The 14003-nt window shown below is 47.1% G+C and overlaps 1 protein-coding gene and 1 long non-coding RNA gene across 3 annotated transcripts in view; one reads left to right on the top strand and one right to left on the bottom strand.

The window, feature by feature from the left end:
- The window catches only part of LOC146049678 (uncharacterized), a 210366-nt gene that overhangs the window by 59166 nt on the left and 137197 nt on the right, over window positions 1-14003 (bottom strand). The window lies entirely within an intron of this gene.
- EXOC3L4 (exocyst complex component 3 like 4) overlaps window positions 353-14003 on the top strand; it is an 85392-nt gene continuing 71741 nt past the window's right edge. For both annotated transcript variants that reach the window (XM_083167182.1, XM_083167183.1), the window contains exons 1-3: window positions 353-473; window positions 4751-5290; window positions 9141-9792. In XM_083167182.1, the coding sequence (XP_083023308.1) occupies window positions 4783-5290; window positions 9141-9792 (1160 nt within the window). In that variant the 5' untranslated portion in view covers window positions 353-473; window positions 4751-4782. The remainder of the gene's footprint in view (window positions 474-4750; window positions 5291-9140; window positions 9793-14003) is intronic.

Here is a 14003-nt window from a genome sequence, read left to right as displayed (position 1 = left end):
CTGATTTTTCCCAAAATTGCTATTTCCTCTCCTTTCATTGAAATGGAAAAACCCAGCGGCTGCGGGGAAAAAACCCTGCAGTTATTTTTTTATAAAAAACCACTGCGCACAATTGAATATGCCCCATAATGGTGCAACTCTCAGAAATGAATAAATAAATAAAGCAGCATATTCCCCAGCAGACTAACAGGTAGAGATCAGCCCGTGTGTGCCCGTTATTTAGGAATTATACTTCTATTGAATTTAAACCGTTGAAATTCTGGGAAAATCTGTTAATGATTGGAAAACATTTCCCCAGGTGCAACAGGATTTGTTCAAGCAAAAAGTGAAAGTGCAAGTACAGGACAGCAGGAGGGAATGGTCTGTGATGTCACCTCCATTCTCCTGCAGAATGCAGAAAGGCTGCTTGCCCTGACTTCCCTTCGCACTCTCCTTTCCTACCTGAATCCATCCAGGTTGCCAGACACCCCTAGGTAAGTACACTAACACCTACCGGTTATACAGAACACAATAATGACTCATTGACAGGATAATGACTCCTTTACTGCGCTTCACTAGTGCTAAGCTTCAGTCAAGGCCTTCTGTGTGAATCTGACTGTGAAAATCTTAACCCTTGCTGTTGTGAAACATGTACCCAAGCGTTGCTTTGTGTTTGAAGTGTGTTATCCGAGATGTCATGCAAAACTTTGGGGGAAAGGTCTATGTGCTGTATGTGTATAAGGAACAAACTGCAGCGACGAACTGAATCATGCAGGTGAATACTTGTATTGTCATTTTACCTAACGACTTTCAGAAGCGCTTGGGACACCAAGGTCAAAACCACCGAATCGTATTGTTAATGGCAGGTGGGTCCTCTGCAGGTCGTGACCCTGACGCTGTTTGTGTAGTTTCTGTGATGGACCTTTATTGCTGCACTGTATAATCAGCCTATATAGTATGTACCTTATTCAGCGCGAGGCGGCAGGGTGTCCTATTAGCATATGGGAACGCCTTGCGAATGGTGGGCCGGCGTACCACCAATCGCAAGGCGGGGTTTGGTTGACTCTCAAGGATGCAAATTCGCATCTGAGCAAATCAACCAGAATAATCCCCTATGTGACAATGCGTCAGATCACGGTGTGTAATGCCCTCAGAATTCTCCGGGACGCCAAGGACATGCACTCTCCTAGTTACGGCCCTACCAGGTGACAATGATAGGTATAGGACCGCATAGAGGGACAATTGTCACAGCTTACATAGACTTACATTATGAATAGGAATACCATATTGTCACTTTAAACGAGGGCACTCATCAAGTACACAGGTTCTGGGCTGGCTGACTGAAAGCCTGCATTTCACCTGGTTGTAATAATAATCAGCCACAGAACATGTGTAATTCATGAGTGTCCTGGTTTAAAGGGACAGTATGGTAATGCTAATTATGTACTACTCTCACATTTGCATTTAATGTATGTATCTGAGTGAAGTTTTATAGAAATACATAAGGAAGCATGATACAACAATGATCCTGCATCAAATTGCGTTGATTGTTTTTCCACAGGCATGCCCCCTCCCAGTGGGTCACGCCTCCTCCATTTTCTCGGGACCCAGACAACCTGTTGGCACCCCTGCTTGTATGTGGACTGCTGTACCAATCAAAAAGGGAGACATTAAATTCACCATCGGTACTCTCATGCTTAAAACCCTTAACACTTAACTTACTAAACTTATCTAAAATAACGACACGGACACAAGTGCTGGCGTTTCAAATAATGAATGTCAAATTTATTTTGACAACAGACTATGACTATAATATTGGTGGCGGCACTAAAGAACGGTCAGATTAAAGAAAAGGGGGTGGGTAGGATCACCATAGCATTCACACACCGCTGGTGATCAACTCTCCCAGCCAACCACCCGGGTCGGTGGTGGCAGCCATCTTCCGTGCAAAGAAGTATGGCTCATGACAATCGATGCCTGGAGAGCGCACCCACTAATCTACACACATTCCATCGACACAATTGATCGTTCTTTACCGCCGCCTAAATGAGAAAAATAGAGACAGAAAAATAGGGATGGGAGGGTGGGGAAAAACTTCCAGAGACGAAGCAACTTCCTAATCACAAGACCCTTCTCTCCTTCCAACTCCTCCCCTTGCACCCATTGGCTGCCAGACGCAGCATACTATCTATCTCTAACAAAACTGTTAACTCCATGCAGCATGATCCCCCTTCGGTGATTTATGTCACCTCCAGCTTAATCAGTCATCGGTGTTACTATCTGTGCGGTGTCCTATTGAAACATCGAGATCTGAAAGAATATGATTCAGGACAGACAGAAATGGCTCTTACAGTAGCTCGTACAGAGAGGGCATAGAACTAACCATTCACATGTTCCCATACACAGCATGAGTCAATTGACTGTTGGAGGTTGCAGTCCCTGTAATTACTGTTCTCCCATTTATATATGTTTCCAGTAAGAAAAGCCAATGTAGAGAAATGTCTACAACGGACAGGGAACAGTGCAGGTCCTTATTACAGAACATGGGAATTGGCCAAAAATATTCCAGGGCCCAGCTTGGAACTTCCCTAGAAATTATTAACAGAAGCTAAAGCATATTTAACGCTTACACTTCTAAAGCTCTGACTGCTCTTAGTAAAGCACAAAACGTGTTTCATTACTCGGAAATGTTCCGTATCTATACAGAACATTTCTTCCACTGTTAGTAGTATTTAGTGGCGGCTCCTATCGTCTTAAACGAGGGGGGTCCATCGGTGTTGTAGTGCGGAATTGCAGGTCCGGCGCACATGTTAATTAGATCTGGCATCTGCCAAGACCAGTGCATGAGCACAAACACCCTACCCTTACCCCTATCCCAGTCTACCCCTAACCTCCTGCAACCTAACCCTATCCACCCCCTCCCACAGCCTAATCCTAAATGTACCCCTACTGCAGCCTTAAGCTGGCCATACATCTACAGATTGATTGTCAGATTGGGCTGGTTGGAACAAAATCCTGGTAATGGATGAGAGCAAATGACAGTTGACCATTTGCTTTAAAATGCTGGAAAACTGCCAAACTGCCATTCAGATACTACCAGGTTTTTGTTCCAACCAGCCCAATCTGACAATCGATCTGTAGATGTATGGCCACCTTTACTCTAACCTGCCCAACTCCTGCAGCCTAGCCCTAATAAAGGGTACACACACACCGTGTTACACTAACTCCATTACTTACCGACAGGATCAGTTGGGATTCTCTCGGTCTTCAGGATGCCCATAGCCGGGATTTTGAGGGCATCCCCATTATTTTTACAGCCGCTGCTTATCATAGTGATGTGTGACATGCCTGCTTTTAGAGGAACAAAATCCTCTGTCCCTGCAGTATATCCTTCTACATGGTCCCAATATTATGTTGGCTGCGCACTGTGCACCTGTGTAAGGTTTTGTTATGATCTAAACAGTGTTCAGGTAGACAGTTAACAGGTCGTCACCAAATGGTCAACATGCACAAGGTGACACCGGCATCCCGACTAGAGGCCAGCGTCACCGGAATGCTGACATTGATGAGGATGCCGATATGAGAATCCTAACCCCAGAGGGGTGGGGGTGGGTTTGATTTTGGCACTATTGGTGGACTAATGGTTAGGCTGTAGGAAGGGGGTTAGGTTTATGCCGTATTGTAGGTCAGTTAGGCACTAGTGGGGTGGGTTAGACTGCGGGGGAGGGTTACGGTCAGGGAAGGACTGTAGGTATATCTACCCAGCATCGGTATTGTGACTACCACCACAGCCAGTCATCCGTATATATTCCAACTAGACCATAAAGCATCTTATATCCATATAAAGCATCTTACAACCTGCCTCTGTAGAGGTTAGTAGGTTCCGAGGACGGGTGCATCGGACGTTAGAGAGAAGTATGAGCCCAAAGCAACCAATCAGTTCCTAGTTATTATATCAAAGGCTGTGCGAGATACATGACAGTTAGAAGCTGATGCAGTTGTTTGCTTGGAACTAAAGGACGAGAGGGCTTAGGTTAATACATTAACAGGGTTGGAAGGTCTACACAAGTATTAGGTTGACAATGGGAAGGTCAACAATCAAAATGTCGACATGAGTTTTTCACCTTTTTTATTTTTCAAAAACAGGTGATATTTCATACCCTCCACTAGGGTGTGGAGGGAGAATAGAATAGTGCTCGAAACATGGCGAGTCAAGCTCTACAGTGATACGGTGTCCATGTCGACATTCGCCCCAAAAAACTGTAAGACCTTTTGACTGCCGACCTTCCCACTGTTGACCTAAAATGTGTGTCGACCTTGGGCCTGTCGACCTAAGCCCTGATGACCTTTAGTGGTCGACCTAATGTATGTTGACCTTCATACCCCATACCCATACCCCTTGGTACAACCTCTCCACCAAGGCTTGGTCCATCTCCCCTCGAGTCCGCAAATCATCAGTATGGAACATAAAGGAGGAGTTCTGCAAAACAGGAACTATGAGGTTTTGAATCACAGGTTGTTACAAGTCAATATATTATGTCCATGAATGTAAGAACTTTTATCCGTGACTCGTTGGAAGGGGGCCGTGGTGATTGTACAATAGTCTCATCCACTCGTAAGCGGATATCTAGCGATCCAGTTAATGTGGCTTTTGTTCTGTACACACGGAAACTACCTACCTCTTTCAACAAGCGTCCTATGGAAATTACCAGAAATCAAAGTTCAATCAACTTAAACGATTGCTTCAAGTGAACATGTTTCTGTATTTCAGGTGTAGAACGACAAAGGCAGCGCTGATAAGTCATGGAGAACCGTGCATCTCAACCAGCATTCAAGGAGGACAATTCCACTGAAGATGCTCAAAGGGGAGATAAAGAATTCCGAGAGGAGCTGAAAAATCTAAATTCTCAGAAATTATTTGGAAGTTTTAGGAGGAGCAAAAGAAATTCGAAGAAACTTGATGAAAAAGAAGAAGTTCGCTCGCCGGACAAAAACGAGTCACTTTTGGGACCAGTTCTGAATTTTAGATCCAGTAAAAAATTCCTGAGACGACAGAGCAATACGGAAGAGACGGACTCTACAGAATTAAAGGAATTTTTTGGACCATCGCGTCTAAGTAAGAGATCTGTAAACAAACATGACCTAGGAGAAGAGGGGGGCTCTCCGGACAAGAAGGGGTCGCCTGCAAAGACGGGGTCCCTGGTTTCCAAACTGAGAAAAAGTATTAAAGCGAAGAAGAAAATAGAATTGAATGAGGGTGAGACCACCCCTTGTTCAGAAGAAACAAAGGTAGAAAGTGAGATATTATCAGGTAAGATGAATCTTTGCCTTATGGGGGGGGGGGGGGGAGAGAGAATCTTTCATTATGAGTTTGGGGGGGGAGGAGAATCTTTCATTACGAGTTCGGGGGGCCTTAACGGTGACGTCATTAAGCCCCGCCCCTATTACGGCAAATAGCCGAAATTACTGATCTCCCGCGGATTGCGGCATTTAAATGCCGCGATTGGGGGGGCTCAGTGGGGGTCCCCCTGATTCCGGGAGGGTTGCCCATCATTCCGGGGGCCGGGAGGGGGGACCCGATTTTCGGGAGACTCCCGCAAATTCCGGGAGGGTCGGCAACCCTGAGTTACTTGCATGTTTGCTTTACTTCTAAATCAGCATTTTCCCCTATATCTGACTCTATTTGTATAGCTGCGCTATGCTGCATTTAGAAGCAGGCATTTTTCCAACATGAACAATAAAAAAAAAAAAGTACCTGCAGCCTTTATATTCAGTTTCTTATACCTCTTTTAGCAGGGCCGAAACTAGGGTTTCCGGCGCCCGGGGCAAGGCAGTCTTTTGGCGCCCCCCCCCCCCCCCCCCCCCTATTGATGCTGCTGAAATTTTCGGGGGCGTGGCCTAATTTGGGGGCGTGGCCTATAATCGATGCTCTCTGCGAGGCCACGCCCCCATTTTGCCGCTATGGGGGCATGACCCAGAGGCTCTGTGAGCCTCTAGCCATGCCCCCAGCCCCCTGGCTGCGGGAATAGACGCTGTGCGCATGCGCACAGCGTTTATTCCCCACAGCTTAGTTAGCAGCTGACAGGGGGGACCGACCAAATGACGCCTTGTCCCTGGCGCCGGAGACCCCCCCCCCCTCCCCGCACAGTCCGGCTCTCACCGTTGAAGCCGCAGGTATGTCCGTCCATCTCCTACTAGCGCTGCGGCGGGAAGCGCTGATGACTTCAAAAAGACTTGCCGGACGCTGATTGGCTGAATTCAGCCAATCAGCGTCCGGCAAGTCTTTTCGAAGTCATCAGCGCTTCCTGCAGCCGCGCTAGTAGGAGATGGACGGACATACCTGTCACCGGACTTCACAGCGCCCCTCACCTCCAGCGCCCGGTGCGCGTGACCCCCCAGCCCCCCCCTAGTTACGGCCCTGCTTTTAGACATACTCCAAAATCCCAGCGCATCAACCCGGGATTTCGGTATGTCTGAAAGGGTCAACCCGGGTGTTAAACCCCGGGTCTCCGACCCTTCTTTTTACCTGGGTTGAGGACCTGGGATTTCCGACCCAGGTTGACCCTTTCAGACATAAGAAAAACGATTTTTTTCAGCCAATTACCAGGTAAAACTGCTTCACCCAGTAAATTGCTGCTGTAAGTGTGAAAGGGTGCAGGCTGACCCAGCAGTCAAAATGCCGGGTAATTCCCAGGTAGTATGTCTAAAAGGGTTATTACTTTATAATTTGGTTATTGAGGCAGAGGGGCGGGGCCGCTGATGGAGCGAGATGGGGGCTAGGCAGCCAGCGCATCATCATGTGTAGGGCATGGCCATGCCCCTCCTCTGTACAATGGCAGCATTTTGGGAGGCTTGCCCCCCTTTCCGGGGGCAACCCTGCTTATATTGCAGTATTCTTTGTACATTTGCACACTTTGTAGTGAATTTACTAAGAGGTGTGTTCTGCTTCTGATATCATTGCCACATAGCGATATATATAGCATTAATCTTACTTGCCTACTTTCCAGAAAGGAGACTGGAAAGTACATGTACACGCGTCACCAAGCCCCGCCCCTATGGTAGTCAAACGCTGCAATTCGCGGGCCCGTGGATTGGGGGAGGGACTAAAATGATGCAAAAATACGCGATTCACGTCATTTTAACTCGCCCCCCTCGAGTGGTCAGTGGTGGTACTTCACCTCTTAGAAGATTCAGATTGCCAGTAATATTACTTTTCTGTGTTTTTTCTTATATACATCTTGGGTGTGATATAATAGACCTACGGGATTTAGATAGATAATCAGTAGGTCGACCCCACCTGGATACGGGTCATTATTCCCAATAACAGTCCTCATGGATGATAAATCAAGCCAAAGTTAAAAACAAAAATTGTGTCGCCTGCTGTGTGCCAAAGAGTCAATTTACTAAGATGAGAGTTCTATTGAAGATGGGATATTACCCATAGCAACCAAGCGTTCATTGGTTGCTACGGGCAACATCCCATCTTCAATAGAACTCTTAGTAAATTGACCCCATAGTGTGGGTTTAATCATGTCAGTTATATATCAGGCTGCTGGTACTCACATTCCACATTCCTTGCATAGCAGTTACACTCTGCGGCTATACGGAACATACTGCCTTGTTCTGTTGAACTATGAGCCATATTACCAGCTGTGCGGGGGAGGGGGAAGGGATCTATAAAACTTACCTTTGGACTAATTTTTGCTCAGTGTATGCAACAGATCTCTGCCTGCTCTGACACCCAGCACCCATCACCTATATCAGGACCGTACATTCACAAACATTACATATACTCCAGGCCTGCTTCTGCTTCTTGCAACAGTAAATAAGTAGTGGGTGGCTGAAGTGGATGATTGAATGTAGTGGTGGCTCCAGAGGGGAGGGGGGTCTGCAGCACAGTCCAGAACTCAAATAGGGGATCCACACCAACTGCTAGTGAGTCAGATTGGAGTGGCAGCTGCACTGTCGGTGTGACACTCGTAGAGGGGGGGACGGAACGGGGTCGGCACCCCAATATGAGAAAGCCCAGCGTTTCATGGGCATCCCCATGCAAATGCTGGGCATTCCCATGTAAATCCGGCCATGAGGTGTTGTGCCAGGAGCGGCAGGCTAACATCACATGATGTCAGCTGCCCACCCTATCTTCCAGCTGGAGCCTGCAAATATAAGTCAGTCTCCTCTGACTTAGAATTGTGAGCCCAGGAGAAATCATTTGATGGTCGTGACCATCGAATGGTTTCTTCTGCTGTGGGACTTGCAAGGGGATATGGCAAAGGCGGGGTGGGGGGGGGGAGTTTTCTCGGTGGGGCGGGCACTCCGGGACTCGGTGAGCTGCAAGCTATGCAGATAACGAGTCAACCAGAATCAGGCCCTAACTTTCTTTGGTTGTGGCCTACATTGACCCAACTGATAATTTATGGTGATGGACATATATGGTGTACACCTGCTTGAATCTTTTTGTTTTTACTCTTTATCCTACTTGACTATACTCCTGGAAGCTGCGGGAGGCTCCAGATTTTTAAAGTAGTTCCCTGTAGCCCTGATTGAGGAGGCGGTTCTCCCGCTTCCTAGTTAAGTGGGCAGGAGGCTAATAATCAACAGGTTTGTGGCGAGAGGGCGGGTGTAAATGTCTGGATTGTGTCATTTAGCTCTGCCCATCAATCACATACTCCTGAATCCCATAGAGGACACTCCCTTAGCCAATCTAATACCAGAATAGTAGAGTTGCTCATGCATATTTTTCTCCTTCTCAAGCAACTGACATGATTGTGCAAGTGTCTGGATAGGCAATGTCCACGTCAACAGTCAATAGGTTGAAACCAACTGCCCAACATATGTAAAGGTTGAGTTTTTTTAGGATGTTTTTATAATGTTCTTTATCTTTTCATACTCATGTAGTTCATGTTACAGTGCAGCACACAGCTCCTGGTACTGAGAGTAGGAGTCAGCTCTGTGGTGTCACCCCTCATGAGATTTTATCTGGGTGCGGCTTGCACCCCCCCTGTGATGCAGCTAATTACTAGACCTCTCTCTGAGTGTCCATTAAAGTTTATGATGTAGGAAAATGATGGATGACACTTATAATATTTATACAATATGCATATTATGATATTATGTATTACTGTCCTATACTAATTGTCCAACCATGTTCTGTCTTCTAGTAATGCAAATAAATGAACTTATCCATAGCAAACAACTTCAGAAGGCCTATGAAAGTATCAAGCTAATGGAAGACAAACTCATAGAGGAATGTAGCAGCTCGAACTTCCACGAGAACGCAACAGAGTTCACCATACGGGGAAGAGATGTAGACTTGTTGTATAAGTCTCTGTTCAATGAAATAAGATCCAATGTGAAAGAGTCCCTCAACCAGGAGCATGTAGACGAGCCATTGGTGGCCGCTGTGGTCTATGTCATTAATAAGGAAGCATTGACCCCGAAAAACACAAGCATGACTCATACCATCTCAGAGCTTCCCTACCTTGGCCAACCGAGAAGGTGGAAAGAGTTATGGACAGAAGCTGTAAAGAGTAGCGTTGCCAATCGAATAGAGTCAGTGCCCTTGAGTCCCTCATCGGAAAATTGGCTGTCTGATCACTTGGAGCATCTGAGGAGGAACACTGTGCAGGGCTTAATGAAAGTGAAGAAGTCCTTGAAGTCTCTCTACCCCCTGGACTATAATGTGTGCGACACCTATGTAAAGGCCTTCCATGATGCCCTCTCATCTCACCTACAAGCAAATGTGGTTCATCGTGATGTGGAATTCAGTCAACTGTACTGCCTGCTCAACTGGATTATGAATAAGTACAGAAGGTAGGACAACACATTTACATATATATATCATCAAACTCCCACTGATATGGGGAAAAAACGGCACTCAGAGACGAACAGCAATGAAAAAAAAAGAATTGTAGTAACAAGTAAATGGTCCTGGGTTGGTCTGCTCGGCACCACCGCAACAGGTTTGTCCTATATAGGCGATGGTTTGCGAGGTATCCCAAATGCAGACAGTCTGTGCTACTCGTTTCGAATACCGTGATCCGTACCTAATGAAAGATTGCAGTATTCAAAACACATAGCAGGTACTATCTGTGATACTGAATGCGATACCAGTATGATGACCTACAGTATTGACTAGTGAGGCCCAAAAATGCTGGGATTTGAATCCTAAAATTGAAGACTCCAATCCGGGATAAACGAGATTAAGATGCGCATATGTGGTCATGGTGACAACTGTGTACAGTAAATGGCGCTTAGGCATGCAGCTATAGACACATAGACAGGGTCAACAGCATTACACATGTTAGTGGCCAGCCATGTAGAGCTGGTGGACCGGCAGCCAATCGGGGAAGAGGTTGTAGCAGCAGCTCCTAATTGGCAGCCGGACTTCGATTGATTCACTTGCCACTGGCGCTACACTTGAAATGCTGCTGGTGCTGTCTGTGTCTATATGACTGCCCACCTAATAGTATATCAATTCTGTGTCTATTCCCCACACAACCACCCTCATTGCTGCCTTATTCCCCTATTGCCACCCTCTCTCAATGCTGCCTATTCCCATCCTACACTGACTCTTCTTCACTGCTCCCTACTCCCATCCTTCCTCACTGCTCTCTGCACTGACTCTCCCTCACTGCTCCCTACAATCCACCTTATATATATATATATGGAACAAAAATGGGGTTCCCTTTAAATGCGCTAGATGAGTTTTGGGCAGCACCTCTGTAAGTCCCCCCTGTTAGTAGGGGAAGGGTAGAAATGCATAGAGAACAGAAAACAGAGTGCGGCATTGTTGAGAGGTTCCACCACCAATTATACCAGAACTGTAATAATTACAATTAACTATTCAGCAATTTAATACAATTCATAAAACACAATTAAAACACTTTTTCATCTGTATGAAGTCAGTCAATCAGTTCAATATGACAAGGAAAACACCCAACGACTTCTTCAGGGGTAACTTTCCGTAGGTAGTTAGACAGTGAATATAGAAATTCACTACAGGTATGAATCCTGTAGGTCAGACCTACAGCCGGTGAGAGATTTGCCTGCTGTGATTCTATTTGAGGATTTTTTTCTGAAAAATCCTCTCAAGACCTGCTGATTTTAAAGGGACTTTTATGGAAATTGATGCGGTTCTGCATCAAAATTAGGATCTTCAAGAGTTCCAACTATATACTTTTTATACCTGTCAGAAAGATTCATATAGCCAGCACTATTCTGAATCAGAAACAGCTTCGACCCGGTGCCCACTAATCCACAAGTGGCCAAACTTGAGGACCAATACAATATCAGATAGCAGTGTCACTCAGGTCAGGTAATAAAGAGATGGAGACAACGGTCTTATCAACGTTTCATTTTCTGTGCAAAAATTTCTTGTATCCTGATGAAATTTTTGCACAGAAAATGAAACGTTGATAAGACCGTTGTCTCCATCTCTTTATTACCTGACCTGAGTGACACTGCGATCTGGTAATATATATATATATATAAAAACACACACTTAGCAATGGGCTGGCTGGCTTTAATTTTCCTTCTAATGGCTGGTTGAGTGGCTGGGCAGGGCAACTGTAGCAGCAGGAGAACAGATAGTGGTCGGCGCTGCTGGGAGCCCCACAGGACAGTCACAGGCAGCTCACAGGAGGTTGCAGGGCACAGCTCCTAATAGTCTTGCTCACGCAGCGCGGGCCTACACGCAGCTGAGATCACGCGCACACACACACCCGGTCACCAGCGGTGGGCGGGCCTGTAGACAAAGACTCGCGAGATGATGACGACATCATCATCTCGCGAGTGCTTCTGTCATACTAGGAAGCTCCGCAGCGGTGCCACAGGCTGGGACTGGGAGAGAGTATGTGGAGGGCAGGAGGCTTGTTTAGACACCCGGATTCCGGGATAATCCCAGAATCCGGGAGACTGGAAAAGCCTCCTGGAGGGTTGCCACCAAAACCGGGAGACTCCCAGAAATCCGGGAGAGGTGGAAACCCTAGTCCCCAATGGGAAAAACTCGCCAAAGCAATTTATTGAGGCAGATTATTTTACAATTATTCCAAATTACATTTTTGACATTTCTGCTTTATTATTTTTGTATTCTGACTGGATCTCGGCAACGGCATGAAGGTTGGATCCTACACACTGTGACTAATTAGTCATCGTAGGTACCTCGTGTTCTACAAACAAAGCAATTTTCCTCAGCACCTCTCCTGTTTTCCCCGCAGTTTCCAGTTTGTGCCTTCATGTTGGTTCTGTGATGCCGCCCCCCCTCTGTCAGGCGACAATTGTGTATCTGTGTGTATGTGATCGCTGTACATGGCTTTGGTCACAATGAGTCAGACAATACAACATTGTGCTAAATTGTACCAGGCTTTTAACACCGTATCTATAAATAACGGAATCATGAGTCAGGAACATGCGATAAACTATAACATTATCTACATCAGTCATTTGCGAGGTTCCCTCCAAGCCAAATGCAACGTTTAATTATGGGAACTATTTTCGTACGCGGTGTATAATTATATAGAACGTAACTTTGAAAAATAATTAATTGGGGAACAAAATAAATGCTTTTTTTTTTTCTATTTACATTTTTATTTTTTGGCAATTCTGTTGTTTAGAATGAATTTGTAGTATTAACTCCATCTGCGACACTGGGCAGAATTAAGGGCAATCCTGTCCAGTGCCGCAGACACTGTCACCCCTCCGTCAGTGTATGCTGTTGTCCCCCCCACACCCCAGGTAGAGTAGAGTATAAAGTCGCACCTCCCTTCCCCCCCCCCCATTCAGTGTATACTGCCGCACCACCTCAGTCAGTTTATAATGCTGGGAAACGCCCTTCCTCCAGTTCACCCCAGTATATAATGCCACACATTCCCACTTGGTCATTGAATAATGCTGCATATCCCCTGAATCAATGTACAATGCCATGCACCCCCTGCCCTTCAGTGTACAAACATACCAGGGGCCCGGTGCAGTAGGTGCAGTTCCCTGGGGCTCCTGAGTGCTAAGGGGCCCACTGCTGCACCTGTCACCATTTTCCTGTCACTCACTGTTTTTCCCTGTCACTCTCGGCCTCTCCCTGTCACACTCTGCCTCTCCCTGTCACACTCTGTTTCCCCCTGCCTCACCTGGTCACACTCTGCCTCCCCCTGCCATACTCTGCCCTCCCCCTACCTCTCCCTGTCACACTCTGCCTTCCCCTGCCATACTCTGCCCCTCCCTGCCTCCCCCTGTCACACTCTGCCTCCTCCTCCTGCCCCTGCCATACTCTGCCCCCTTACCTCTCCCTGTCACACTCTGCCTTCCCCTGCCATAATCTGCCCACCTGCCTCTCCCTGTCACACTCTGCCTCCGCCTGCCTCTCCCTGTCACACTCTGCCTCCCCCTGCCACACTCTCCCTCTCCCTGTCACACTCTGGCTCCCCTTACCTCTCCCTGTCACACTCTGCCTCCCCCTGCCACACTCTGCCTCTCCCTGTCACACTCTGGCTCCCCTTACCTCTCGCTGTCACACTCTGCCTTCCCCTGCCATACTCTCCCCCCTTACCTCTCCCTGTCACACTCTGCCTCCTCTTGCCACACTCTGCCTCTCCCTGTCACACTCTGCCTTCCCCTGCCATACTCTGCCTCCCCCCTGCCTCTCCCTGTCACACTCTGCCTCCTCCTGCCACACCCTGCCTCTCCCTGTCACACTCTGGCTCCCCCTGCCTCTTCCTGTCACACTCTGCCACTCCCTGTCACCTACTGCCATGTTGCATATTGTGAACTTGGGTTGGGGGTGGAGGAGGGGGGACTCAAATTATATTTTTGCATCTGGGCTCACCACCCAAAAGTTCCACCACCGAATCATGCCACATATCCCCCCTTCCCCACTGAAAAGCCATTGAAGGGAAAGCAAATCATGCACTGCCTCGTGAGTCCTCACCCTCTTGTTCTCGGGCCCGCTATGCTCTCCATGCATGTGATGTCATGATAGAGTCACACGCATGGTACAACACACAGGGGAGGGGCAGATGTATGAAGGGAGG

The sequence above is a fragment of the Crinia signifera genome, chromosome 12 (genome assembly GCF_055691185.1).
Source record: "Crinia signifera chromosome 12, ASM5569118v1, whole genome shotgun sequence".
Lineage (NCBI taxonomy): Eukaryota > Metazoa > Chordata > Amphibia > Anura > Myobatrachidae > Crinia > Crinia signifera.
The sequence above is the reverse complement of the archived record's forward strand: the minus strand, read 5'-3'. Positions and strand labels throughout refer to the sequence as shown.